Source organism: Puntigrus tetrazona, chromosome 25, assembly GCF_018831695.1.
Source record: "Puntigrus tetrazona isolate hp1 chromosome 25, ASM1883169v1, whole genome shotgun sequence".
Classification (NCBI taxonomy): Eukaryota; Metazoa; Chordata; class Actinopteri; order Cypriniformes; family Cyprinidae; genus Puntigrus; species Puntigrus tetrazona.
The window spans coordinates 14,439,723-14,465,905 of record NC_056723.1 but is presented as its reverse complement, the minus strand read 5'-3'; the positions used below and the strand labels follow the sequence as shown (position 1 = coordinate 14,465,905).

At 35.9% G+C, this 26,183-nt stretch overlaps 1 protein-coding gene across 3 annotated transcripts in view; it reads right to left on the bottom strand.

The window, feature by feature from the left end:
* brsk2a (BR serine/threonine kinase 2a) overlaps positions 1-26,183 on the bottom strand; it is a 159,643-nt gene that overhangs the window by 14,400 nt on the left and 119,060 nt on the right. For all 3 annotated transcript variants that reach the window (XM_043228637.1, XM_043228638.1, XM_043228639.1), the window contains 10 exons: positions 21,232-21,265; positions 21,071-21,139; positions 18,600-18,746; positions 15,399-15,430; positions 13,907-14,071; positions 13,713-13,810; positions 12,391-12,541; positions 6,213-6,273; positions 3,987-4,194; positions 2,050-2,098 (listed from right to left, as the gene is read on the bottom strand). In XM_043228637.1, the coding sequence (XP_043084572.1) occupies positions 2,050-2,098; positions 3,987-4,194; positions 6,213-6,273; positions 12,391-12,541; positions 13,713-13,810; positions 13,907-14,071; positions 15,399-15,430; positions 18,600-18,746; positions 21,071-21,139; positions 21,232-21,265 (1,014 nt within the window). The remainder of the gene's footprint in view (positions 1-2,049; positions 2,099-3,986; positions 4,195-6,212; positions 6,274-12,390; positions 12,542-13,712; positions 13,811-13,906; positions 14,072-15,398; positions 15,431-18,599; positions 18,747-21,070; positions 21,140-21,231; positions 21,266-26,183) is intronic.

The window sequence follows — 26,183 nt, the reverse complement described above, 5'->3', positions numbered from 1 at the left end:
TTTCAGTTAAATTGGTTATGATAAGAAAATTGTTTTGAAGATGTGTCTATAATTTAATGAATGGGCTCTGAATTGTTAATCATAAACACCCACTGTTGTATTTCAGCAAAATATGTATCCACAAGTTATATATATATATATATATATATAAATATATATATTATATATATTAATAATATATATATATATATATATATATATATATATATATATATATATATATATATATATATATATAATATTAAAAATTAAATATTTAAAAAACTAACAAAACAAACAAAAATATACTTATTTGGAAAGCTGTGATAATTTACATTTTTACATTTACAAATCTTAATGAATAATCCAAAATACTTGTAGATCTAAATACCTAAAATATACAGTATTTTTAAATGAAATATCTATTCTAGATGTCTAAATATATATATATATATATATATATATATATATATATATATATATATATATATATATATATATATATATATATATATATATATATTTTTTTTTTTTTTTTTTTTTTTAATATATTTTTAATACTTTTACTTACATGACTTGATCTTGATAAAGCAACAGTTAAGGACATCGATTATTTATTTGTTTCAATAAATTATGTGCTTTTGAAACAAGCTTACATCCACGCGCACAAATTTTCCACTAAATTATGAATATTGTTGAATTTGTTTTGACCATTAATGATACCGAGAAACGTTTTTAGCTACTTTAAAGTGTAATATACCATCGAAATCTTACCATTGCTAGAAAATGTAAATGCATTTCAGTACGTTGCCGCGATAATTTTCAGAGTATAAGTCGTATTTATATCATACTGCAGTAGGTCTCTCCAAATTAAAGCATGTCTGTTGATGGGGGAAAAAAAAAAATCAAGCAAAACCCCTGATGTTTAAACTAGCAGCTGTAATTAAGTATATAAAGGAATAACCGTCTTTCTAAACATCGTTCTAGCTCTAAAAAGCCTCGGTCCGCCGCTGTTGTGTATCAACAAAGCACAGTCGCTCACAACTTAGCTTCCAGAAACTGATTTATGGCAGAGGATGACAAAAGAAAGCGGAGAGCGCCGCGGCTTATCCAGCTGGCGCGGAAAGCGAGAGAGAGGCGGATAAGTTATGGAAGACAAAATAGAAAACAAAAGAGGATGAGGCATCACTCCGTGTGGGGGAGAGAGTTTGTGACTGCTGTCTGCTGTGCGCCGAGACCCGCCTCAGTGGGAGAAAGATACGACTGGAGAAGAAAAAAAAACACTAAATGGTTTAACCGAGGCAAACATAACTCACGATGATTTCTGAAGTGCTGAGGGGGGGGTTTACATCAACACTGTTGTTGGGTAAGTATTGCTCAAGGTCTACTGTTCGTAGATGTTTCGCGGCGGCTGGGTTTCCAGCGTGGAACTGACTTAATGGTAAGCTGGAAACGGCATTACGGCATTTTTATGGAAACCGAATGTCCCGATAATAATAATAAAACCCGAAATCACCCACGCTGCAGGGACCTCCTGACGGTACGGAGGACGATAATGGCTGCATAAAGGGAGTAAATAAAAGTTGCATTTAATTTATATGACAATATTAATTAAAAGTGGGCTAGACCAGGTGTTATCATGAAAATAAACGGATAAAAAATCCCCAGCAGTAAGTGATCCTAAAATGCTCTCTCTCTCTCGAAAATAAACAAAATAATAGAATAAATTAGTGGTGTCAAATGATATATATATTGAAATACATACACACATGGTATATATATATATTGTGGAAATATTTACGTTATTTATCAGGCACTTTCGGATTTACAACTTTAGATCTTACGAACTTGCAGATCGTTTACATTCACATACGGCATGAAAGGCAACATGGCGTAATGGAGGCACTTAATGAAGCGATTAATCATTTGACCGAGCTACAATAAATGCATAGAAAAATACTAAAAATAATAATGCTTTCTTTCTGTAATGAAAAGGTTCATGGCTCCTGCAAATAAGTATAATAAGCAACAGCAGTCAATGGGAAGTCTGTAACATGGTGCTGTACTCACTCTGGGGAAGACTCTGGCGTGAGGCTGGACATTTCCTCTTGAGTGGGAACTGTTCAGAATAAAGCAAGGATGTTAGCATGTTACATTTTTATCATTCGACAAAGTTGCATACGGTTGTTTTTTTCAACATATCATTATGTAGGACAGATCTAATTAGTGTCTATAGTTGCATGCAAATGTGCATTTTTTTTTTGTGAGCATTTGTCAAATGTTGCCCGGTTGGCTTGGGATTAAAGGTTATGCCAACAACAAAAATGGATCATTAAGTGGTCGCATGCAAGAGAAGTTATTTAGAAATGCAAACCGATGCTACTGAAACAACGTGAAGTGGTAACCATGGCAGCAGGCTTAATATTAGTTTACAGTCAGTATGTAAATGAGAGCATTTAGCCACAACAAGCCATGAAACGGATCCAGTCAAACTGGAGGAGGTAAGAGCGTTATTTCAGACCTATAATGACTCAATGTAGAGTGACTATATAAAGAGGGATTTAGAAGATCTAGTCAAAATTCTCTTATTCTGCCTTTGTTGGCCACCCAACAAGTCTAGTTGTGACTTACTGAGCCAGTATTAAACACCTTATCAAACAGATTTCTGAACCTGTAAGACCTTTGTTCATTTTCAGAACACAAATTAACAGTTTTTTGACTCTCCATAGACAGTACTGAGACAACCACGTTCAAGGTCAGCAGAGACTGACATATATATAGTATCTTAATTCGTGAAGATGAACATCTTCGTTTGGCCATTGAGCATGTTTACATGCACACCAGTAAGCTAATAATTATTAATATGATCATTTTTTCCTATTTACATGCACATTAGCAACCTGACAATGCAAATAAATCAGTTTATTTCAATTTAATGACATCAAAATATAAGAATTTGTGCATCTATTTGATATATTTGTCAGTTGTGATGTTAAATGAAGCTTGCAACGTCAGCGGGCAACTTACAGCACATATATTATCCTCTCATACAGTTATAAATGCAGCATTGTGACTGAACCGCTTGTACTTCTGCTGCACGAGATGAGAACACATTTTCATTATGAAAAAGTCTTTCTTTACTGTGAGACGTTTGATCGGTCTACATGCTCTTAAATCTGCACTAACAATGTGTTATTGCATTTATATGCCGCACGATATTCAGAGTAAGAGGCAAAAAATTACCAGTTGCGACCAGTTAATGTGCCATTTATGGCCTTACTCTGACAAAAGCATTTACATGACAAAGTGCGTTTTCTTTTTATTAAGCATAATCTGTTTAAGGATGTGCATGTAAACACACTCATTGTCCTGCCATAGCTTCAACACTACTTAAACACACCTGAACAAGCTAATCAAGGTCTTCAGACTCAAACTTCCAAGAAAGTGTGTTGGAATTAAATTGGCCCTCCATGAACAGGATTGGACACCCTCTTCTACAGCCATTTATTGGACAAGAAACTATAAACTCTGGCCCTTGAGATCCACTGTAAAGTTTAGCTCAAACCCTAATCAAACACCACTGCCTGTAGCTTTGTAGTCATCCTGAAGATCTCAATGAGATTGTTCAATGTAGTCCGATTAGGGTTGAAGCTAAACTCTGCATTAAAGTAGACCTCAAAGGCCAGAGTTGAAAAACCCCAGCTATAAGACAAGATGACATCCTCAACATTGTTGGCTCATTGTTGGTTTTCCCAAAAGAGAATGAATTAATATTATAATAATATTTAATAGTAAAATAATATCTAGATTTGCCTCAAAGCTAACAGAAATGGATTAAATAATTTTGATTTCACAGTTTTGTGAATCGTGGCCTTGCCATCCGTCCAGAGTTTTGCCTTTCTTCGGCCTAAGATGGTGGGATAGGCTCTGCGACCCTATTTAGGGCAAGTGGTTCGGATAATGCATAAATGGATGAATGGTAGCTTGTTTACTCTATCCACCAATACCTTGCAGTTTCCTGCGGTGAAATCGCGGTGAGCCCAAGAAGCTGTTCTTGATAGAGTTGAGGCGCGTCTTCCAGGGCATTCCCCCGATGGAGGGGCTGGGGGGTGGCGTAGGGGTCGGCGTCCCTGCTGGGCTGTCCTTAGGCGTGTGCACGGGCGTTCCTTTGGGGGTGGGGATAGGGCTGCCCCTTGGAGAGGGGTGGGGGGTCACCTGTATGGTGGGGATAGATTTGGTGGTGTGGTCAGAGCTGGGAACAGGGTGGAAGTGGTGTAGTCGGATAGGAGAAAGAGGGACAACAGGCCTAAAGGGGACCGAGAGTTGAGGGGGTATGATGGAGGCTGGGGTTGCCCGCCGTACCAGTGGGCTGCCCGGTATACAGGGTGCTTGAGGTTGACATGGAGTTGAAGGTTCTGACTTGGCTGATGAAATGTGTTCGGGCTCCGATTCAGGTAAGGGGTTTGATCGGGCGGATTGTAAGGGTTTGTCTTTGGGTTTGGCTGGAAGAGTTTGGGTCTTTGGGCAGGGCAAGAGAGACTCAGAAATAGAGTTTGGCGTTAGGGAGTTAGAAGTGGGTTTTTTTGACTCGTTGTGATCTGAGTTTGGTTTTAGCGAGTCGTTGATACTAGAACTGGGAGATAAGAGCAGCTCAGTGGACTGAGGCGGGACACAGAACTTTCGGACAGGCTTTGGGGGAAGGTAAGAACCAGAGCAGAACACATCGAGATACACAGGCACGAGTCAAAGCATCGTAGGGTAAACACACACAAAAAGGGAAGGAATAATTTAAAGAGGAATAAGGAGCCATGGTGGTGTAGAAGAAACAAAAAAGCATGCAGTTAGCCAAGACTGGTGAGCGAAAGATGCAAGAAGACCATTGTGACGAGCAAATTAAGTCTTTTCAGGCACACCAAAGAAAGCTGCCAAGGGGGAAATAAAAAGGGATTTAAGAGCACATTTTCTGCCGTGAAATGAGCAACTTGGGTATCAAACAATAAATCATGTACGAGAGTTGTAATTTGCGGTATGAATTTGGACTCATCTGTTAACAAACTAACGTCAAAGAAATGCAATGCCTGACTGTGTCCAAGTTCTGAATCATAAACCTTCAAAGCTCGTGAGCATCTGAATATGAATGTCTCAAAACACAAAAGCTACCAGGTTGCAGAAACACTTCAAGCGCTAATCGTTTCCTCACAGTTGGAATCCAGCAAAGTAATCAAAGCAAACAGATTCACAAAAGTAACAAGCAGTACATTAACCTAATTTATGTCAAACGTGAAAAGACCGACTCCAAAATCCTCAGTTTTCATGTGACATACAGAACAGAGGTTTAGAGTGAACTTCTAAATCAATTTACTCTTGGAATCGGCACTATACGTTGGCGAGCTTTAGGGTAAAGCCTTGGTAATCTGTGAGCCGTCTTAAACAAGCCAACTGGAAAAGTTTAGCCAAGAGCTTCTGTGCTAATCAGAGGAGTGGGATTTTCTACAGCGTTCCCTGAGCTGGATTTCCACTTGGGGAAAGACACAGAGAGCAGCAGATAGGATGAAAGAGTATATCTCCATGAAACAAAAACGGATGTCTTCTGCAACTCATTCTTGCATGGTTTCCTTCCTTGTTTACTTTGCTTGCTAGAGCACAGAAGGCTATTTCCAGGGTTCCTATATCCTATGACTGATTCGGTTTCATTAGCTTTTCATTCAGTCATGCTGAATTTTAAGGGTTTTTAAAAATAATAATATCTCAATAAAAAGCACTAAATTGTCAGTGATCACCAAAATCATACCTAGTGGTTTTGTTAACTGAAATAAAATATACATACTGAAATAAAATACAAACTGAAATAAAATAAAATATTAAAACGAGATTTTACAGCAACGTTTCTAAAATTAATGAAATTTAAATAACATAAAAAAATAAATATTAAATAAATAATAATAATTAACATATATTATAATCAAAATTTCAAAAACCTTAAAATTTAACTGAAAATAGACACCAAATTTTAATAATATCAAATAACTAATATAACAAAAAAAAAACACCACTGCATACTGTGTGTGTACTCAAATAGACAATAATTCAAAATGTTCTTTGCGACTAGTCACAGCTGTGCAATGCATACAGTAGATATGGAGTGTGAAATGATTGCCACGAAGGTGATTGAGCAGATGTGTGCTGATTGGTGGACAGAGAGAGGTGGGTGTTCTGGGGGCGGAGTCACTCACCCGTGGGCTGCTGAGAGGGCTGGTGGAGAGACCAGAGGACGCGCCGCTGATGGACCGTGACCTGCGAGGACACAGACCATAAAACACACGGTCAGACACCGCTTACAGCTGAGAGGGGACGGGAAGAGAGAACAGGACGATGATGATCGCACGCAACCATAGACACAACAAGAATCGGCCTTTATGTGTCAGTTTACGGTCTTTTTTCATGTTGAAAAAATTGTGGCCACAACATCATTTTATTCATTGATATAAAATTTTTTTATTTATTATTATTGTTTCGTTTAACTTTTTAAAAAAGATATTAATACTTTTATTTAGCAAAGATGCATTACATTGTTGATCTTTTTGAACTTTTTTAAGCAAAAAACAAATCATGGTATTTTTTAAATAATATATTACATTTATATATATGAAATACATGTTTATATAAATTGTATGAATATAAATGTATATTTTTAAATATATGCTGTATGTGCATGTATTTATATTTACATAATACACACATATACATACATATATATATATATACAAGTTTATTTATTTATTTTGAAATAAAGAAATGCTATCTTATAAAAAGAAGTGCATCTTCAGGCATGTAACTGTTTTTTTGTTTTTGACAGCAGATGTCCACACAGATCCAGATCGAACATTTCAATCATCTTCAAGAACGAAGCACGTAGATTATCAGCTCAAGTCTTCATCAGCACAAGGAGCTCTTCACTCTCACACATCTAATCCTCCTCAGTCTTTTCTGACATATTCATCTTTCCCCTTCCAAACAATGCAAACTGTACCGTGATGCATCTGACTGCCGTTCTTTAGCTTTAAATCAACAAAACACTCTCTCATCTCGTCTTTCTATCACTTCTGCAACCGTGAATCTTGATCATCAATCATTGATTTCCATAGAAGAGGGGAAAAATTACTATGGAAGTCAAAGGTCTTTGGCGATTCATATAACGCAAGTCAAAAAACAAACACACACAAAATGAATACCCATAGCTCGTGATGATACACTGAGGTCTTACGAAGTGAAACGAAACAGGTTCTTTCAGACGGTTTGCTTCTGATTCACTTCATAAGTTGGTTTTGCATAATCACGCAATCATATCACTAATTATATCATTAAAGCGCTCAATAATGATGTTAAGCACGGATGCTTTACACGTCTAAAACATCAATGAACCAGTTTTCTTCAGCTCACCTATTCACATAAACCGTTCAAACGCTCGGTTCACGCACGGTCACGTCAGCGACTCTTTTCGGTGACTGCGGGAGGAACCGAGGCACTGAATCAGTTCATTCATCATGGGATCAGACGCGCCGATATTTTGGCTCAGTTCGAGTCAAAGGGACTGTCGGTCATCCCGAAGCGAGTTCTGATCGAGTAGCTTGTAGATCTCCGCGAACTATTTCAGACGCTTTGCTGAGCTGGTTCACGAACAAGAATCAGTTCAAAAGAACGATTCGTTTGCGAGCCAGTCGGCACTCTGGACTGTTTTCCCGAGGCTCTGGATTTAAATAATGTTCAATCTCTTGCACAGACCGATCACTTATCTTCAAACGACCTCAATATATCATCAGAAGCCATGGGTTTCTTGTTTTCTTCTTCTTTTTTTTCCAAAACAAGCAGCCGCCGACTTGCATTGCACGAATCTCCACAGTTTCAGCTAAAAATCCTCAATACTGTACTATTCAAGACCAAAAAAAAAAAAAAAAAAAAAAAAAAGTCACCTACATATTAATGGCCTGAGGGCAAGTGAACGAACAGCACATTTTCATTTCTGGGTGCGCCGTTCCTTTAAGTTAAATGTCAAAGTGGATGTTTATATCTGAATCAGTAGGCTCAGGATCCTTCTAATGAGTGGCGTTTCTCTCTTGTGTGGGTGTCTACAGTGAACAGAGACGCTATGATGACTGTCAGATGGCTAGACAGAATCCGGCTAATGCTAATTTTAGTTATGATTTTGTTCTGGAGTTAAACAGGAGTGAGGCAGCACAATGCAGAGTTTGCTAAACCTATATATTTAGATGTGAAAGGCATTAGACGGCGACTAATAAGAGCGTTATAATCTTAAAATATACAAAACATTAACTAAACGATTATTCAGATTTGTTTTGTTTAAAAAACTGATTTTCTAAAATGATTGAGGATAACATTTATAGACTTAAGTCGATATAAAAACGTACTTTTCTTGTTCATATACTTTCCATTTCAAAAAACTCTCTCCTTCCCACATGCTTCATCACACCGATCCAACTTTTAAAAATTACATTTCAAAGTCTCTTTTTAGTCTGACACACACTGATCTCAAGCCTTTTAAAGTCGATAAACAGCACAGAAACACAAGTGATGCAACGCACTGTCTATTTCTGAGGTCGTTTCTAGTTCAAAAAAGCACTATTTTAGTAGGTAGTAAAATCATGATGAAGAAAAAAGTTTGGCACCAGAATAAAAACAAAAAAGAGAGGAAAAAAAGAGAAGAAAACAAAAAAACCACACGCACGCGCGCAAAACCTAAGACACAAAACAACAGTAAAAAAAAAAAGAAAGAAAAAAAATAGAAGACATAAAATGCAAAAGAAAAACAAACAAACAAAAAAAACTAAGTAAAAACACAAAACACACAAAGAAAAAAATAAACACAAAAAACAAACAAAAACGAATCTAAAACTAAACAAAAACGAAACTAAAACTAAAAAACAAATCTAAACAAAATAAATAAAACAAAACTAAAAACAAACAAATAAAAAAAGTTTTTACTAAATTAAAAACAAAACAATTTTAATTCAAGAGTACGCATCTAAATGGCATCTAAAATCACAGCTAAAAAAAATAAATAAATAAAAAGTATAATCTATCTACATCTACTGCAAACAGAAGTGAAGATGCAGAGAGTTTCCTGTCATTTCAGAACATCTCGACTCATTCAAGTTATGTTTTTTCTTTTTCCTTTTTTAATAGGACAATATAATAGGACAAACGTAATTTAACGTAACATTTAGTAACAATTTGCATTCTCATTGTAATTTTTAAGTAGGAAGCGCTGGATCCCGCTGAAGACGGTCTTTCTTCAGACGCGCGGCTGCTTCCTTCTGAAAGGCAATCACTGAGAAATCCTCAGGTGGCGTACGCGTCAGTCTCGGGTCGTCTCCTGTCAATCCCCCGTTTCAATCCCGCCGTCAGATACGCCCCGGCCATTTGAGTGGGAATGAAAGGAACGTAATGAAATTGAGTTTTGAGATGAATCGGAGGAATGAGACCTACTTTGTTATGATACAGTGGAAGGTGAGGGTTCAAAGTTGACGTGGAGAAATGAGAGCGAAGAGAGCGGAGGCTAAAATAAATTCATTCATGGAGAGATGGCGCGACATCGGATAAAGCGAGAGGTTTCATATACCGTAAAGCTACTTCATTTAATGATACACATCTGAGAAATTCTGACGGGGCCTCAATTCACAAACTAGAAAGAAAGAAATGTAAAAAAAAAAAAATCATGTAAATAAATAAATAATGCAGTCACATTTACTGGTTCTATTAAAATGTATATTTAAAGGGAAAAGCTAAGCAGGTGCAAAAATATATATATTTTAAAAAATGCTGCCTTGACAACTAACTGATTTTTTTTTTTTTTTGGAAGTCCTAAAATTAATAAAACGGACACATAAATGCATTGTAAACGGTAATGAGTATAAAATAACAAGTGAATGCTGAAAATATGAAAATAAAAAGCCAAGACGAATTAATAAAAGTTATAATAGTACACAAATAATACTGCCATATTGCACCATGTTTTATTTGAAATGCTAAAATTATAAAAAAAAAAAAAACAAATGAAAGAAAAAGATTAATATTAAAGAAAGAAGAGTATTAAAGAAAATTGATCAATTAACAATAGCGCAATACTTAAAGGGAAAGTAAAAGCTAATTTGAAATATTAATAATACAAAAATAAATCTGTCATAAAATTGGCTTTTTTATAGTATAATATAGTATATTATATATCAAAATAATTATGTTTCATATTTATTTAAAATTTATCGTATTAAAAATGTTTGCAGTTGAAAATAATATACTTTTAGTGAGATTCAGCGTTTTTGTCAGTGCTCTGATATTACATCAAGAAGCAATTAATGACCATTAAGTTTCGCTATTTTTATTTTTTCGTATTTAGTAGAAGTGTGCTAATTAGCTTTCGGCGAGTTTTTGTAAACACAAAGTATCGTAACACCGAACGGGTGCTAAACGGTCCTTCAGGAGTGCGGCGCGGGTCAGTGAGAGGGTTTCTCTGGAAAGCTCTGGACAGGAAAAAGCGTCTCTGCATCTTTGATGACTAAAGCTCTACCAACTATCTGGAGGTCAGAGGTCAGCCGGTACCTTTCCTCTTTGCTCTTTGCTTTGGCATCCGAGATATCCAAGCTTTTACTGAACGTGCTTTTACTGCAGCAGAAGACACAACCAGCAAACACGGAGTTAACGTCCAAAGAGAACAAAGGACTTTCTTCTAAGACGGGAGGTAAGTGCTCTTTTCAATGGCGTCGGTTGCGAAAGCGTTTCTCTCATTCCGTTTTTTATTTCAGATAGCTTTTTTAGAAAGACAACCTGACATTTGAAGCGCCTCGTGGAAAGCGGAGTTTAAAAAGCTCGAACAAAAAAAAAAATAGTGATCGGTGAAGGACGGGAATAATTTCTCAAGCCTCGGACGGTACTCGCCTCGCAGCGGTGTTTCTCGAAAACAAACGCAATGACATACAGCCGGAGGGGCCATGAAATATTCCTCGGCTGAGAATCTGAAACCACAGCTTCATCAAACGCACAGCGAACCTGAAAAAAACTGTTTTTTTGATATTTCGTTTGAGTATCAAGTGATAGACAAGAACCCACGAGGCGGCAAATGTTGAATTATTGATAAAAAGTAAAAAAAAAATAAAGCTGGGTTGAATTTTTGCTCTTTTTATTAGTTTTAGCTACGTTCGTTTTTCTGTAACTAAGTGGCTACTTTATTTTTTATTCAATCTTTTTTCTACCCAACCATCGCCGTCGTTGACAGTGAATTTTTAACAGTAGTTGCTGGGCGCGACGAGAAGCGATATATATATATATATACATAGATGTCACATTAGCGACTGTTTCTATGGGCCGTGATACGTAAGACGTCCACCATATTGCATCGCTCTTGACTTGACGGATTTCACCATAGTGACCATAGTCGCTCCCATTGGTTTCCATAGGAACTGAGGAAGCAAAGCGTGTCACGGAGAGGCTAGTCGTTCCAGCACTGACGTAAATTCATTTCACTCGCCAAAAAGTTGAGGACAACACAGCTGTTTTTGGCATTTTAACGAATTAGATTACCTCTCGGAAATCGGGCCAGTACTGTAGCTGTACTACAGCTCGACCCCGCCCACAAACGCGCCACTTTACCGATGACTAGTCTATGCGGTAAACCAATCACAACAGAGAGGCCCATCGGACCAATCAGAGCAGAGTAGTCTCGCGGGAGGGCGGGGTTTAGAGAGACTGAATCTTAGAACTGCTTCGAACGAATCGTTTGAGAATCACTGGAAAATGAGGCGATATTAAACACATATTTTGAGAAAACAAAAGCGTGTTTTTCACCTGTAAAGCTATTATAGGAGACGCCCAAAACAATATTAGCAGCCTTCAAGATGACATAATAGTCATATAATAATATAATACAAGAAAGTTTCCCAGAATGCATTCGGTTGCTTTTAAACATTATTTAAACTTTTTATTTGATTAAATCCCGTTGAACGTTCACTGTTGAACGTGTATGTGAATATCACACTGTGATTAACATTTAAAAAAGATTAAAACTTGTGTGATAATGTTTAAATATACACAATAAAAAAGCAATTATGAAACTCTACAAAAAATACTCTGTTATAAACAGAGGTTATATTTATAAACAGGGATCTAATGGTTAAACCTTACCACATTCGAATACGAATGTGATTTTTTTTGGCCCCCAATGTCTCCAATTTGATATTTTGCACTGCAATTCAACTGAAATGAAACTGCTGTCTGTCCTGATTAATTCAATATTTTATATTATAATAACATTTAACAACGTTAGTGCATTTTTGATTAAATAAATGCATCCTTAATGAGCATAAGAGAGCGTGTGTGTGTGTGTGTGTGTGTGTGGTGCACCTCTGTCCGTGTTGTGTCATGTCGATGGCTCGTCGTGCAGGTACAGGTGAACCTCCATCCGTAACGCTCAGCACCTCCATAGACTTCCTCTCCGGCCTCCTCTTCCCGTGTCTGTTCAGCATGGGTGAGTCGACTCGCTTCCGCGGCGGGTCTGCGCACGAAAAACACACACACACACACACACACACACGCACACACACACACACACACACACACACACACAGAACCCAGTTCAAAATGGCCGTTCTCATGTTCAATACAGAGCGGTTGTCTATAAAGCCGCTCTCAGCCGCTTCCGACGTGAATGAATCAATAGCCAGTGCCTGCTGCAGTGAATGCATCTGTTCAAGCGCTGACTACTGGCCTGGAAAAACTACAAATTAGTTTCAATAATGAGATAAAGCAGCGTACGCGTGACCCTGGACCACAGGATCAGTCAAAAGGGTCAATTTTGACATTTTTGCAACATCCGAAAGCTGAATAAATAATCTTTCTAATGACGCATCAACAATATTTAGCAGAGATACAACTGTTTAAAAAAATCGTCTTTGTAGTTCTGTTTATAGCAATAATACTAAGCGATAATTAAGTTTGGTAACACTTTACAATAAGGTTTATTAGTTAACGTTGCTGAAGTTAACAACATGAACAATGCTTCTACAGCATTTATTAACTAATTTTAGCATTTACTACATTTTATTAAAATCACGTGAAGTTGTGTTTATTAACATTACGTTACTAATACATTTCCTAATGACACTTTATTGCAAAGTGTTACCTTAAGTAGGAAATTTACAAAATATCTTCACGAAACATGATCTTTACTCAATATTCGGATGATTTTTATTATTTTTTTTTTTAGCATCATAAAATCATTTTGACCCATGCAATGTATTTTTTGGTATTGCTACAAATACACCTACTGCACGTAGAATAAAATAAACGTATATTTTAATTTAAACATTCCGACTAAATTTATTTATAATAATTTGTAAATACAGTAGCTTTTAAATTACTGTAAAAAAATTTTTTTTAAATAACACCCATTTAAAACCCACTGATTTATTTATTAATTTTGACTGTTGTAGCCTAAAAGTGTAATAAATTCTATGCTCAATCAAATAAAATCTTTTAAAGCTACTTTTTTTGTGATGTGTATTTGATGCTTTCACAGCCAAATACTTTTTTTTTTTTTTTTTTTTACTTTTGTTTAACGTATATTATTAAAAACAAAAAATATATTAAAACATTTATTTTTCAAAAAATGACACGAATCGTAAACGAATGTAACATACAACTCTGTATTAATGAGTGATCATTACCTATATCGTTGCGAGGAGGGAGGTTCTGGTCTTCGTGGCTTGGGTATCTCTCCTTACGATCCAACAGAAGGAAGTAGATCATCTTTTCCTGATTCTCACTGATGAGACCGGGGGGGGGGAAACAGCCGTTCATCAAGTAATAAACGTAAAAAAGTAACTAAAATGCCAACTAGATCGTGTAAACCGTGGCTCACTCGTCCGACAGCAGGTCCTTCATCAGCTTGTTCTTGTCCCGGAAGCAGCCCAGCGAGTGCATGCTCTCCAGGACGTCCGGGTCGATGTCGTCGGCCGAAGGGATGCTGCGGATCGACACCTTCCTGGGCACCGGCTGCTCCGGCTCCGGCTCGTTCTTCCCTCCTCTGAGACACATCCAACGACAACACAAGCCCTCAGAGAAAGCGTGAGCCTGTCGGTGTTTTGCAGCCGTTAATATAAATATGCTGTCTATGTGACGTTTGGATTGGTGGAAGAATGGGGCAAAACCCACAAAGTGTAGCCTGGTTTTGGTTTAGTGTAATATTTATGTAGTGGTGAATGCTGCATATTGGCTATTGGATAATATTAATGTTAATACGAATAATTAACATATAATATGTATAATTTATAGGGTTTTAATCAAATGAATTAATGTGATTTTTTTTTTTTTATCCCACACTAACCTCTTCCACCAAAAATAAATACAAAAAAGTGAGCAAAAAACATTTATATAAAATAAATACAAAAATAAATTGATAAATGTACCGAAAATATATATATAAAAACCCATAAAATAAAATAAAATAAAATTATGTATATATATATATATATATATATATATATATATATATATATATATATATATATATATATATATATATATACACACCAATATTTTACATTTTAGAATATATCCAAATAATAATAAAAAAAAAGATTTTGATATTAAAGCTTTTGCTGTATTTTGGATCAAACAAATGCAGTTTTGAGAGAACACTGCCTACCAATACATAAATAAATAAATAAATAAATAAAATCTTGGTATTCTACTCTGTAAAATGTTATGAAGAAACTATACTCAACTAAACGTATCATTTTAAGTCAATACCGTTACTTTTTAAAGCTGAAAACACTTTATAATTTACTCTAATGCTAGCTGACTGCGGAGATCGGTGTAAGAAAATGTATGTAACATCAAACACTAATGAACATCAATCTAAAATATGAATACATCAGTATAAAATATTACCCAACAGCCTGCGTGTCTCTGATATCGGTGTGAGGGCTTTTCAAAGGCGTTTTAATGAAAGATTATAAAGACAAACAAATCTGTCATTAGAACAACGCGTGCTGATTAACCGCTCGTGTTTCTCGCAGCACGGACTGCTTTCTGTGTCACACCATAATTAATAAAGCCTCGCGATCCTAACGAACGCGGCCCGCTCTGACCCTAAATCCCCCTCAGACCCGCTCCAAATATTTGCTGTCACCATCTGCTAGAAAAGACGGCGGGGCGGCGAAAAGCGTAAGTGTTCTGCTTAAAAAAGGCGTGCGGCGTGTCTTTGACCCCAGAGAGGCCGGCCTTGGCCTGCTGTCTGCGTCTCTGGAGGAAGCAGACGAGACGAGAGGCCCGAGGAACACTGTCCTTGCTGCTGTCGTGTTCATCACACACACACACACACACACACACACACACTTCTGAGTACTTACATGTACCACGTGTGCTTCTGGATCAGCTCTAACTGCAAGAGAAACACACAGGTCGTTCATTAAAAACAGGTCTTCAAGTCAGTTTGAAAATAATGTTAAGATAAACGCAGCTGGAAAAAAAAGCAAAGCCTCAATATATGCATGGGGCTATTGTGTTCAAATAGTATGAATGAATGAATAGAAATAATGCATAAATAAAGAAATTAATTACGAATATAACATAATGTAATGTAATTAATGTAATATAATGTAATATAATTAATTATGAATATAATTTAATAATTAAAATGTATAAAATAAAAGGTTTATATAAAACTAATATTTTCTTATTTGTTGGTTTTGTATATGAATCTCTTCCTCTCTATCAGTGGACGGTGGTCCGCTCTGAAAAATGACGAATGGGACGCGTGCTACGGTCTCGTGAAGCTAAAGTCTCAAGGTCCAGAAGCGAAAGTCCGGCTCAGACGTTTGATCTTTGATGACAAACGAGCTGAGATATTATTAGTACTTGCATCTCTGTGCTGGAGGGGCTCATAACTGCTTTCTACTTTCTACCGTCTCTTTCTATGATATGTATTTCACATATGCTAATGCCTCACGCGCGAACAACTAATGCATTCGTTAGCATGCGGCAAAACCCTTGAAAAACAACACAATCCACAGCTAATTACCTAGAAAAATGAACAGGTGCTATTCAAAAACGTCGACCGTTTATTCACGAAACACGACGTAGTGTTTTTATCCGAACGGATTTGTAGTTATTCGTGTAAAAATAGGCAAGTGTTTATTTTGCTTTGAACTGAATGTGTTTTTTTATGCAACGGAGGTGCTAGGTGTTTATTTATACATTTGTTTTGGTAAACAGACCAAAAGTAATACTAAATAACTGTTAAAATAGTTTTTAATTCATTTCAGTAATTTAAATAAACGTAAAAAATGCATAAAAAGTAAACTAAAAATAAATAAGTGATAAAAATGACAAATATATGCTAATATATAGACACATAAATAAATAAATAACTGAAATAAATGATAAATAAACTGAAAATGGCAGAATTAATGTGTTAATTCGTTTAAGCTTGCTAACTAAGTCCAATGCAATTTGGATATAAATATGTTGCATTTATCGTCATAAAACTTATGCAGCAGACAAAAATATAATTGGACAGAAATCTAAATGCATAATATATTGGTTACGTATTATGGGTCAATCCATCAATCGATAGACGCAAGCAGAGAGACAGATCGATTAATATGTTTTGCGTATTTATATGTTTAGATAACAGACAAACATAAATAAGTTTATTTTCAACATTAAAACATTAAAATGCGATCAACAAATTCAATACGTAGATGCGGAGGCCTATTATTAGTTCACTGCTAAAAAGAAACGTCTGTGTGATATTTTCACGAGTGTTTATTGTGAATTGTTTTGCATTGAGAAAAAATGAAGCATCGCTCGTTGCGGAGTTTTCTTCTTCACGATTCGGGCTGCTATCAAACTCCATCGGTGCTCTTACAGACGTGCGCTTCCTGCAGGCCTGTCCTTCAAAGTCACCGTGACTCATTAAAATGCCGCGCTCGTAAAAGTTAACGAGAACAAGCTAATGAGACGCAGGACGTGATCACGAGACGATGTTCTGCGAGATTACAGCCTTTTCGACGAATTTTTCTTCTGAAATTGCAGAGACGTGAGACTGAAATATCTTCTGCACTTTTAGTCTAGGAGAGTAAATGGAGATATTGATGCAGAGGTTTCCTGTGGAGACAGACTTCCACTTCCTGTTTAAGCTGTTTCTACATTGAAACGTGCTCTTGAGACGTCTTACTGTGGACCCTTGACTCTTGAATTCTCATGACCCCTGCACCTAGCAAACGTTAAACCTGACCCTAGGTTTCTTTCTTATTAGGATTCAAGAGTGTCTTTTGGTATTTCAACAAATATTCTGTCCCCTGTCTCTCGAGTCAAAACAGGGATCACAGCCTGACAAACTGACAGATATCAGACTCTGATTTCAGCATTTCTTCAAGACAGTAGCAGCTCCTTATTGTTTAGTATCTGCGTCCTCTGTGAGGAGAGAAAGGTCACGGTGATAGAAGATGTGTCTGGACACGCTGAGCTGATCTCCAAACACACAAACGCGCTACCTTTGAACTGTCCGACCAGCTTTACTATCTGCACATCAAACCTACATTTCAAACCCTCTTTCTCTTTATCGCCGAGTCACAGCATCGAGATTCCCCACTGAATCCAAAACAAGAGTCAGAAAACGCCAGAGGAACAGAAAAAAACCCTACCTTTCTCTGGCTGCTAACTACTAACACCTTATTTAGCATCTCATCACATTATTCATACGTGAAAAACACGTAGAAGACAAGATCCACAGCTTGTTATCCCAAAATATACTTTGGTGTACTATTACGATTTTTGTAACCCGTGATTAAATGCACAAATTGATCTCATGGCATAAACGTACCCGGGAGCACTTTTTAGGGAAACATAAAATACGTACCAATAAGTACATATGACTGCAGTTTCCAAAACAATTGAACACTAGTGGCAGGAAAACTATTTTCAATTAATAAAGTGGAATATTCGCACAATTACTTCAAGAAAAACAATATTAATATGCTGGGATGTTTTAAAACTGATTAACATCACACATGTCTTCATATCTATTTTTATAGACAGTAGGTTTGTTCGCTAGCTCACGGAGCTTCGGTTCGAAAACACTATCCGGACGTTTAGGGTTGGATTCGGTGCACGGCATATTTCCAACATGATACAGCATTAACCTTTATCGACAGTCTTCAGATATTTGACATAAGAAATCTACAGCAATACATACCTATATCAACGTAATACAAACGTGCCAGGGTTCATGTATTGAACCTGTGTTTTAGCGCCACTCAGTGGACATTTCTCTTCGAAACTGCGGCGTAAAAACGGTGTTGTGCCCAGAGGTACGCATTTTCACCAGGTTGCGAATCGCAAATGTGCATTAAATTAGTTTTGCACTAATCAGTTGTTCCTCAAGGTGGCAGCACTTGTAGACTTTTTTTTTGCTCACAGTACGAATACTTAATTTTACCTTTATAGTTGGCGATTACTTGGTTTAAAATGAAATTAAATCTAGTGCTTATGTGTATAAAACTGATGTTAGATAACTAACCCTTTTGAAAATGTCTCAACTTTCTTACCGTTAATCGATTGCCGGCGTCGACCTCGATCATTCCTCGCAGAAGGTTCTGGCAGTCCGGTGGGATAAAATGGGGCATGTGAAAGACACCCAGCTTCACTTTTTCTAACAAGTTTCTTAAATTATCGTCGTCAAACGGCAGAGCCCCCTAAACGAAAGACACAGACACCGAAATGAAAACGCATCAGTCTGAGGAGAAATTCTGAGTAAATGAGGATTTCTGGAGAACAAGAACAAATTGGAATAAAAGCGCTCAGAGGATTGACGCATAAATGCTAAGTTTTCATATAATAACGCTGCTTTTTCTTATGTAAGGGGTCTGTCGGTATTGCTGACACGCTGCAGAGGAGGGTGATGAGGTTTCATTTTCATTTCTGATGAAAGACAAAACGGAGCAATAACAAAAAACTAAAGAGACAGGACGAGAGCACAAATGCACTCCAATCGCTTTGGATCTGAGAGGATTTTGTGCATTCAGCATCGAGTCAGTCTGCCAAAGCACAGTCTGTCAGAAGTCAACTTTTATTTTTGGTTTTGTTTCTGCCTGCCTTTCCACAGCAGGTCAATATATATATATTTCATAAAGGGACGGCCGAATGAACTTCAGCAGAAAAGAAAAGAAAAGTGAGACCAGACACAATGAGATATGAAGACACTGACAGATGAGACTAAATGAAGGCAAAACTAGAAACTCTCTAAAGACAAGACAAACTAAATGCAATGAGACTAATGTAATGAGAGACTAAAATGAGACAAGAAAAGGAGAAACAAGCCAAGACAAAATGAGATGAGGCGCAACAATGAGACGAGACAAGACGAGATGGGATGAGACGACACTAGAGAAAACCAGAAGAGACAAGACAATAACACAAGACCAAACGAGACAGGAAACGATAGGCCAAATTGACTAAATGAGACCAGGTCACATGACGATAAATGAGACTAGATTAGATGAGACAATAAGAAAAAAGTGCCAAGACAAAATGAGATAAGGAAAAAAGAGATGCAATATGATGAGACGAGACAAATGAAGATAATAGACAAACGGAAATATGATAGAAAACTAAACAAAAGAAGACAAAAAAACGAGACAGGATGAAACGAGAGTTGAGATTGGATGAGAAAGAAAACAAAAGACACAACAAAAGAGACACAACAAGCTGAGACGAAATCAAAAACGGGATTAGATAAAAATGAGCCGAAATGAGGTGACATGGGACAAGATCAAAATTAAAATGGAATAAGACGAGACGAAATAAAAGATGGCGATGGATAGTGCAGGCTGACATGTGATGAAAGAGGAAAACAGAAGAGATAAAACCAAACGAAATGAGACAAAATGTAATAACAAAAAAGAGATGAGGTGACGAGAGAGAAAGATGAGATGCAATGAGATGAGAAAAGAAAACAATGAACAAGACTAAATAAAAGAAGACAATTGAGATAAATGGGAGACAAAAACGAGACGAGATAAAGAGACGATGAGATGGAATGAAGTTAAATGAGATTAGAGAGGACCATAGAAGATGACCCAATGAGAGAAGACACAATGGGCAAAATAAAAACAGAGAAAAGTAGAGACAAGGTCACGAGAGATAAAATGAGACAAAACAACATGAGACAAGACCAAGAACCAGACAAGATCACATGATCCCTATAAAAATCATTGCTATTAATAAGGGAGACAAAAGGAAAGAAAAGAAGAGAACAGTTGATCTGAAGTTCCTGATCGGTTGTTTGAATGTAAAAGTCTGTTCTGAAGTCCCTGAACGATCTCTGAAGAAAGGACTCGGTCATCATTATTTCTCGAACGTCAAAAACAATCCAGCTTGGCTTTAAAATGCAGGTCAGTGCATGGCTCTGTGCGGAGAGATAAACCTCTCAGACTCAAGGGTCTCGATTTTACTTTCAAAATCGAACAAGAGCATTTCAAATGAGCTGGAGCTCTCGGGGATATTGCTGCGGTTCAGGCGCGCAGGTAAAACATTTCGAATAAAACCGGCTAATAACGCGGTGCAGAGCTGCGTCCCGCACTCGCTCCAAATTTCATTGTCTTTGGGACTTAGAAACATCAATTCCCAGCCTTCATTCAAATATGCGTGCTCATTTCCACAAAATAACATTTCTGATAAAAAAAGACGGCTGATACCATGAAATCGATGTTTCATCCATCACGCTGTCGAAACAAGCAACGATACGATGCGTTTAAATGCTGTTTGCGTCTTTCCGCGGAATTTAAGCAAACCCAAGAGAACACGAAAATTCGTTCCTTTACCAAAAGGAGATAGTTAGCTGTAATGTTCACGCTGCTCTTTTCCATACCCTAAAAACTTTTTTTTAAAGGAATATTTAATGTTGCTCGGGATAAATGCAGTCGTATGAGTTTAGAACAACAAGAAGGTGAGTAGCCGTGGACAGAAATGTTATATTTGGGTGAACTGTTCCTGTAAGGTAAAGTCTGGAGTGACTCACCACTAACAGAGCGAACAGAATGACCCCACAGCTCCAAACGTCTGCTTTCCTTCCGTCATACTTCTCTCCCTAACAGAGACGAGACAAAGTCAACATGCAGTCCTTCTGGATCCAGATCGGGTCACACAAGCAGAGTTCTCTTATAGTCTGGCGACACTCACCCGGATGACTTCAGGACACGCGTAATGAGGAGATCTGTGAAGAGACAACATCGGCTTGAGTTAGCCACCGCAGTCACTGCTATCTATCGCTTAGAAGGGTTTCTTATTTTTGATTATTTGGCCATTTTCCCTTGTATAAAAAGCAAGATATTTTACAGTAAAAATGTAATGCAATGTAATAATGTAATTAGGTTGTTTCCATACACAATATATAGTGATATATCTTTTATTCTAAATAATACAGTTATTTAAAAAATTAGAGATTTAATTACATACAGTGTGTGAAAATAATATTTTTTTTCTGCAGAACAAAACAATATATTACCGTGTAATTAAATAAAATATTTTTATTAAGATTTTATAGTTCATTAAACAGCTTTTGCTGCCAGGTACAATTAAATGCTTAAAGCAAGACATTGCACAGTAAAAATGCACTTTTACTATATAAACTAAATATTATAATTGTAAAAATACAACATACAATAGGTCTCAATATATAGTATTTTTTTCATTTGAAATGATAACATTTTACAAAACATTTATATTTAAGTTATATGTAATCAATATTTAGAGCGTCAGAATGATTTTTTTGTTGCAGCACTGAAGCAAAAAAAAAAAATTCACCATATAATTATTTTTTTTCTTTTTATTAATCAGCCTTGCTGCTAAGTACATTAAACGTTTAATGCAATACATTTAACAGTAAAAATGTATTTTTACGATAAAAATAAAATATTAAAATTGTAGAAATATAATGTAATTAAAAATGGGAAAAAAAATTAAACATTTATTTACATGTAAAAAATATTCTGCATTTTTGAATGAATTTTTACATATAATATTAACAAAATATTATAAAAATGTTCAGTTTTTGTCCTTCATTAAACAGCCTTTAACTGCTAAGTACATTTATAATTTTAATAAATTATTTTTAAAAAGCTTCTCGATGACTAATTAAACTGATTATCTGAAACAAACAATTAAAAAAATATATATTTATTTGCAGTACATAACATAACGAACTATATTTCTATTTCATATAAATTTTACAGTGAAATATCACTTTGAATTCCAAGGTGTTTCAGATGAACAGATCGACTGAACTCTTCCCAATAATTCTCATCACTATACCACGATGTCAAAAAGAAACATATAAAGCCAGAGAAGACGTTTCTCATCTTCACCGATCCGTGACGCGGCTCAGAATGATTAATACCGAGATCTGGTTGAAGGGACAAAGATACACTAAAGATGACGACAACATCTTCCCAGAGTAATTAGGGTCACAAAATGTTGACGGCACTTCCTGTTTCACCAGCTGGCATCCTGTCTCCATTAATCTTTCTTGACAAATCCTCTTCTACACCGGTGTTGTGCATCTGCGCATAAAGCACTTCCCGTCGACGCGAGTGTGAACGTGCTTTTTTTTGGGGGGAGATAAACAGGCACGTTCACAGTTAATCATATTATTTGGAGAGTTTGGCGGTGAGCTGTCAGCATCTCCCATGATCCCCCGAACACCTTCACGAGCGCGCGTCTATGCAAATATGAATATCCTGTTAGCGAGAGCTTTGGCTTATCATCTAATGCATTCGACTGGAGGAACTCCGACTGCATACGGAAACACTAGAGACTTCAACGAGACACGATGTGGAGACGGAGGAGGAAGGCCTCGATGTGAGGGAGCTCGTTTCCGCCGTAGAACAGAAATAAACTAATCGGTTAATTGCGAGTTTGTACCGTTTCCCCCAAATCACGGAAGAAATCATTGTTTCCTTTTACTTTTTTTTTTAATCGCGAATGCTATTTTTTTCAGAATTATAGTTTGTATCTTATAATTTACTTTTTTTCAATTAAAAAAAAAAAAACAAAAAAACGGTAACTGCCATTTTTTTTCTAATAATTTAGAAATAATTTTATACAAAAATTCTGTTTTTCGTGTCCATCACAGAATAAAAAAAAAAAACGGTAACTTAAATTTTCTTTTCGAATAATTTAGAAATAATTTTATATAACAATTCTGTTTTTCGTGTCCATCACAGAATAAAAAAAAAAAAAAAAACGGTAACTTCAATTTTCTTTTCTAATAATTTAGACTTTTTTTCCCCGTCAGAATTGCGAGTTTGTATGAAGTAATTATGTTTTATCTCACACTTTTTTTCTCCCGAATGTGAGCTCATTTCTCACAACTTTACAATTTAGTAATTTTTATAAAAGTTAGTGTAAGTTCACATCTTATAATCCAGTTTTTTTTTTTTTTAATTCAGGGTTTACAATACATTTCATAATTCTGTTATATATATTTTTGCACCAGAGAATCTGTAATTGTCAAATCTGCCAATTCTGACTATTTTTTCTTATGAGCTTATATTTTACATATTGTAATTTTATTCTCTAAATTATGAGTCTATATTTCACAACCTAAGCATTTGTATGAACTTTTTTTTTAATTGAATTGTGAGATATAAACTTGCGATCACGAGAAAAGAAGTACGAATTATAAAACTACGTTCAACTTTTTTTTTTTTTATATTCTTTATTCTGTGGTGAAAACAAACTAATAGAATTGAGGGATGCGGTCTCAGAAGTTAATGTTGAAATTTGGATTTAGCATCGAATTTTATAAAAATTAGTCACAATTTTGTCCCAAAAAATGTAAATGTTTGGATCTAAAATTATAACCATGAGATCCAAAAAATTGCAATTATTATTTTTTGTGGCGGAACAAGTCGTCATATTCACGGCCGACTTCGAGAAAAACAAAATGGCGTAATAAATCTTTATCTTCATCTCAGAAACAGTTACCCAAGCATATTTGTATCTTCCAAAATGCTCTACAAATAATAGCATTTTTCATAATTCAGTTCTTGGACTGGCAAATTTGACTAATCTAACACGCGTTTTACAATAAAACGTGTCTAAATCTGTTCGTCAAACGGACTCAAAAAGCATTGCCCTCGGCGGGACTTGGGCTTGTTGCGATTCTGAAGGCGTAACGATCGCAGCATTCGCTTGTTTTCCTCCGCAGCAGGTGCGTTGAATCGCAGGCATCGAAACCGATTGGAGGTTTTAAGGCGGTGAAACGTTCTCATTGTTTATGTTGATGAGGAAGGCAAATTAGAGATAAAAATACAGCCATTAAGGGACGGGGTTTACGGAGGACCCCCGCGGCGCGCCGTGCCAGATCATTTATCTACTCCAAGCTGTTTGCTAAAGCTCATTTCCTCGCTCCTCAACCAATGACAGGCAGATACGAGATGTGGGTGTGCGGCCCATCAGACGCATATGGCTCTTTTTGGTACAATGTATAATGATCATTAAGCCAAAATAGAGCGTGGTAATACGACAACGAGCATCATAAACTCCAGAGCAAGGCATCCATGAAGCTCTGAAGTCTATCTACAGGACAGTTTGGATAAAAAAAGGAGCGTTTTTTGTTTCATTTTATATAAATTAAAACACAAATGAAAGCATGAACAAATGTGTTGTTTTTTTTAAATAATCAGTAACTAAAAAGCAAATCACAAATACGAAATATTTAATATTTGTCATATTTAATATATAATATTATTTTATTTATTTAATAAAATATTTTTAATGATTTATTTTTATTTTTTATTTTTTTAACAAATATTTTTAAATGAATTAAACAATGATCGAATAAGCTTTCTTAATTAATTCATAAACAAAATGAACGTTTTCAAATAACGAATGCATTTGTAAATCAGTGGAAAATTAAGGAATACAATTAAAAACTTTTATATCCACTATTGTAAGCTTTATTAGCTTTTAATTGAATGAATGAACAATTTTTTAAATTAATTAATAAATTAACAAACAAATAAAATGAATGAGTTTTTAAATACGTGAATGAATAAACTAATTAAGCAATTAAGAAATGTGTTAAAGTCTGAAAGAATAAATAAATAAAGAAGTATTAAATTAACAAACAAATATTTGAATTAATCCTGAAAAATAAATACAAACGTTTCGAATGAGTAAATGAATGCTTAAATTAAACGAATGTACAAATAATGAATGAATGAAAGCAATGCACTTTTAAATAATGAATAAATGAACAAATAAATGAAAATTTAATTAAGGAATTTTTTAAAAGGGCGAATAAATGAATAAATACGTTATTTTTAGTGAATAAAATAATTAATTAAATAACTAATAATTATGTTTTTTTAATTGAACGAATAAACAAAACTAAAACGGAACATAAATCACCCAAAAACAAATAAATAAATGAATAAATTCAAACGTCTGTCTCTTTTTTCCATGAAGGTGAACACGTGTCCATGAAGTAATGTGCGTTTGTGGGGTCACCGTCAAACATCAAGGACACAGGGTTCAGAACGAGCCAGATCCGCTCAGATTCATGGAGATAGAGGTTGAGTCACGCCGCTGCGAGGAGACCCGAGCTCTTATGTAACATCAGCTGTAATCTATGGCCGCGGCTGGCTGTAATCCTAAAGGTCGGCCGAACGCGCCACAATTAATCTACTGACGAAAGACACGAGGCCGAGGCAGTTATTGAAAGAAGAAATAATGACGTTAAAAAAAAAAAAACAAACGAGTCGTGCTCGTATCTCTCCTGTCCAGACCTCGGGGGAACGAGAGGAAGCGAGCGCCGGCTGATCACGAGGGGGCGGGTCATACGAGTCAGCTCAGAGCTCATTGGCTGCTTCCAAATGATTGACTTTTTTAAAAACATTTACGAATAAAAATTGGATTTAGAATGATTCGTGTATTTTTTTCTACTTCTGCTGTTTTGAACATGAACTAACTTTAACTAAAAAAGATTAAGTTAAGTGGTTGCAAACTATTTATATAGATGTAAAAATATATAATAATAATATATAATAAAAATTCTGATATTTAGTAAACTGTTTTTTTATTCATATATAGCTCAATACATTGATCGCAACCGCTTTCTTTAAAAGATA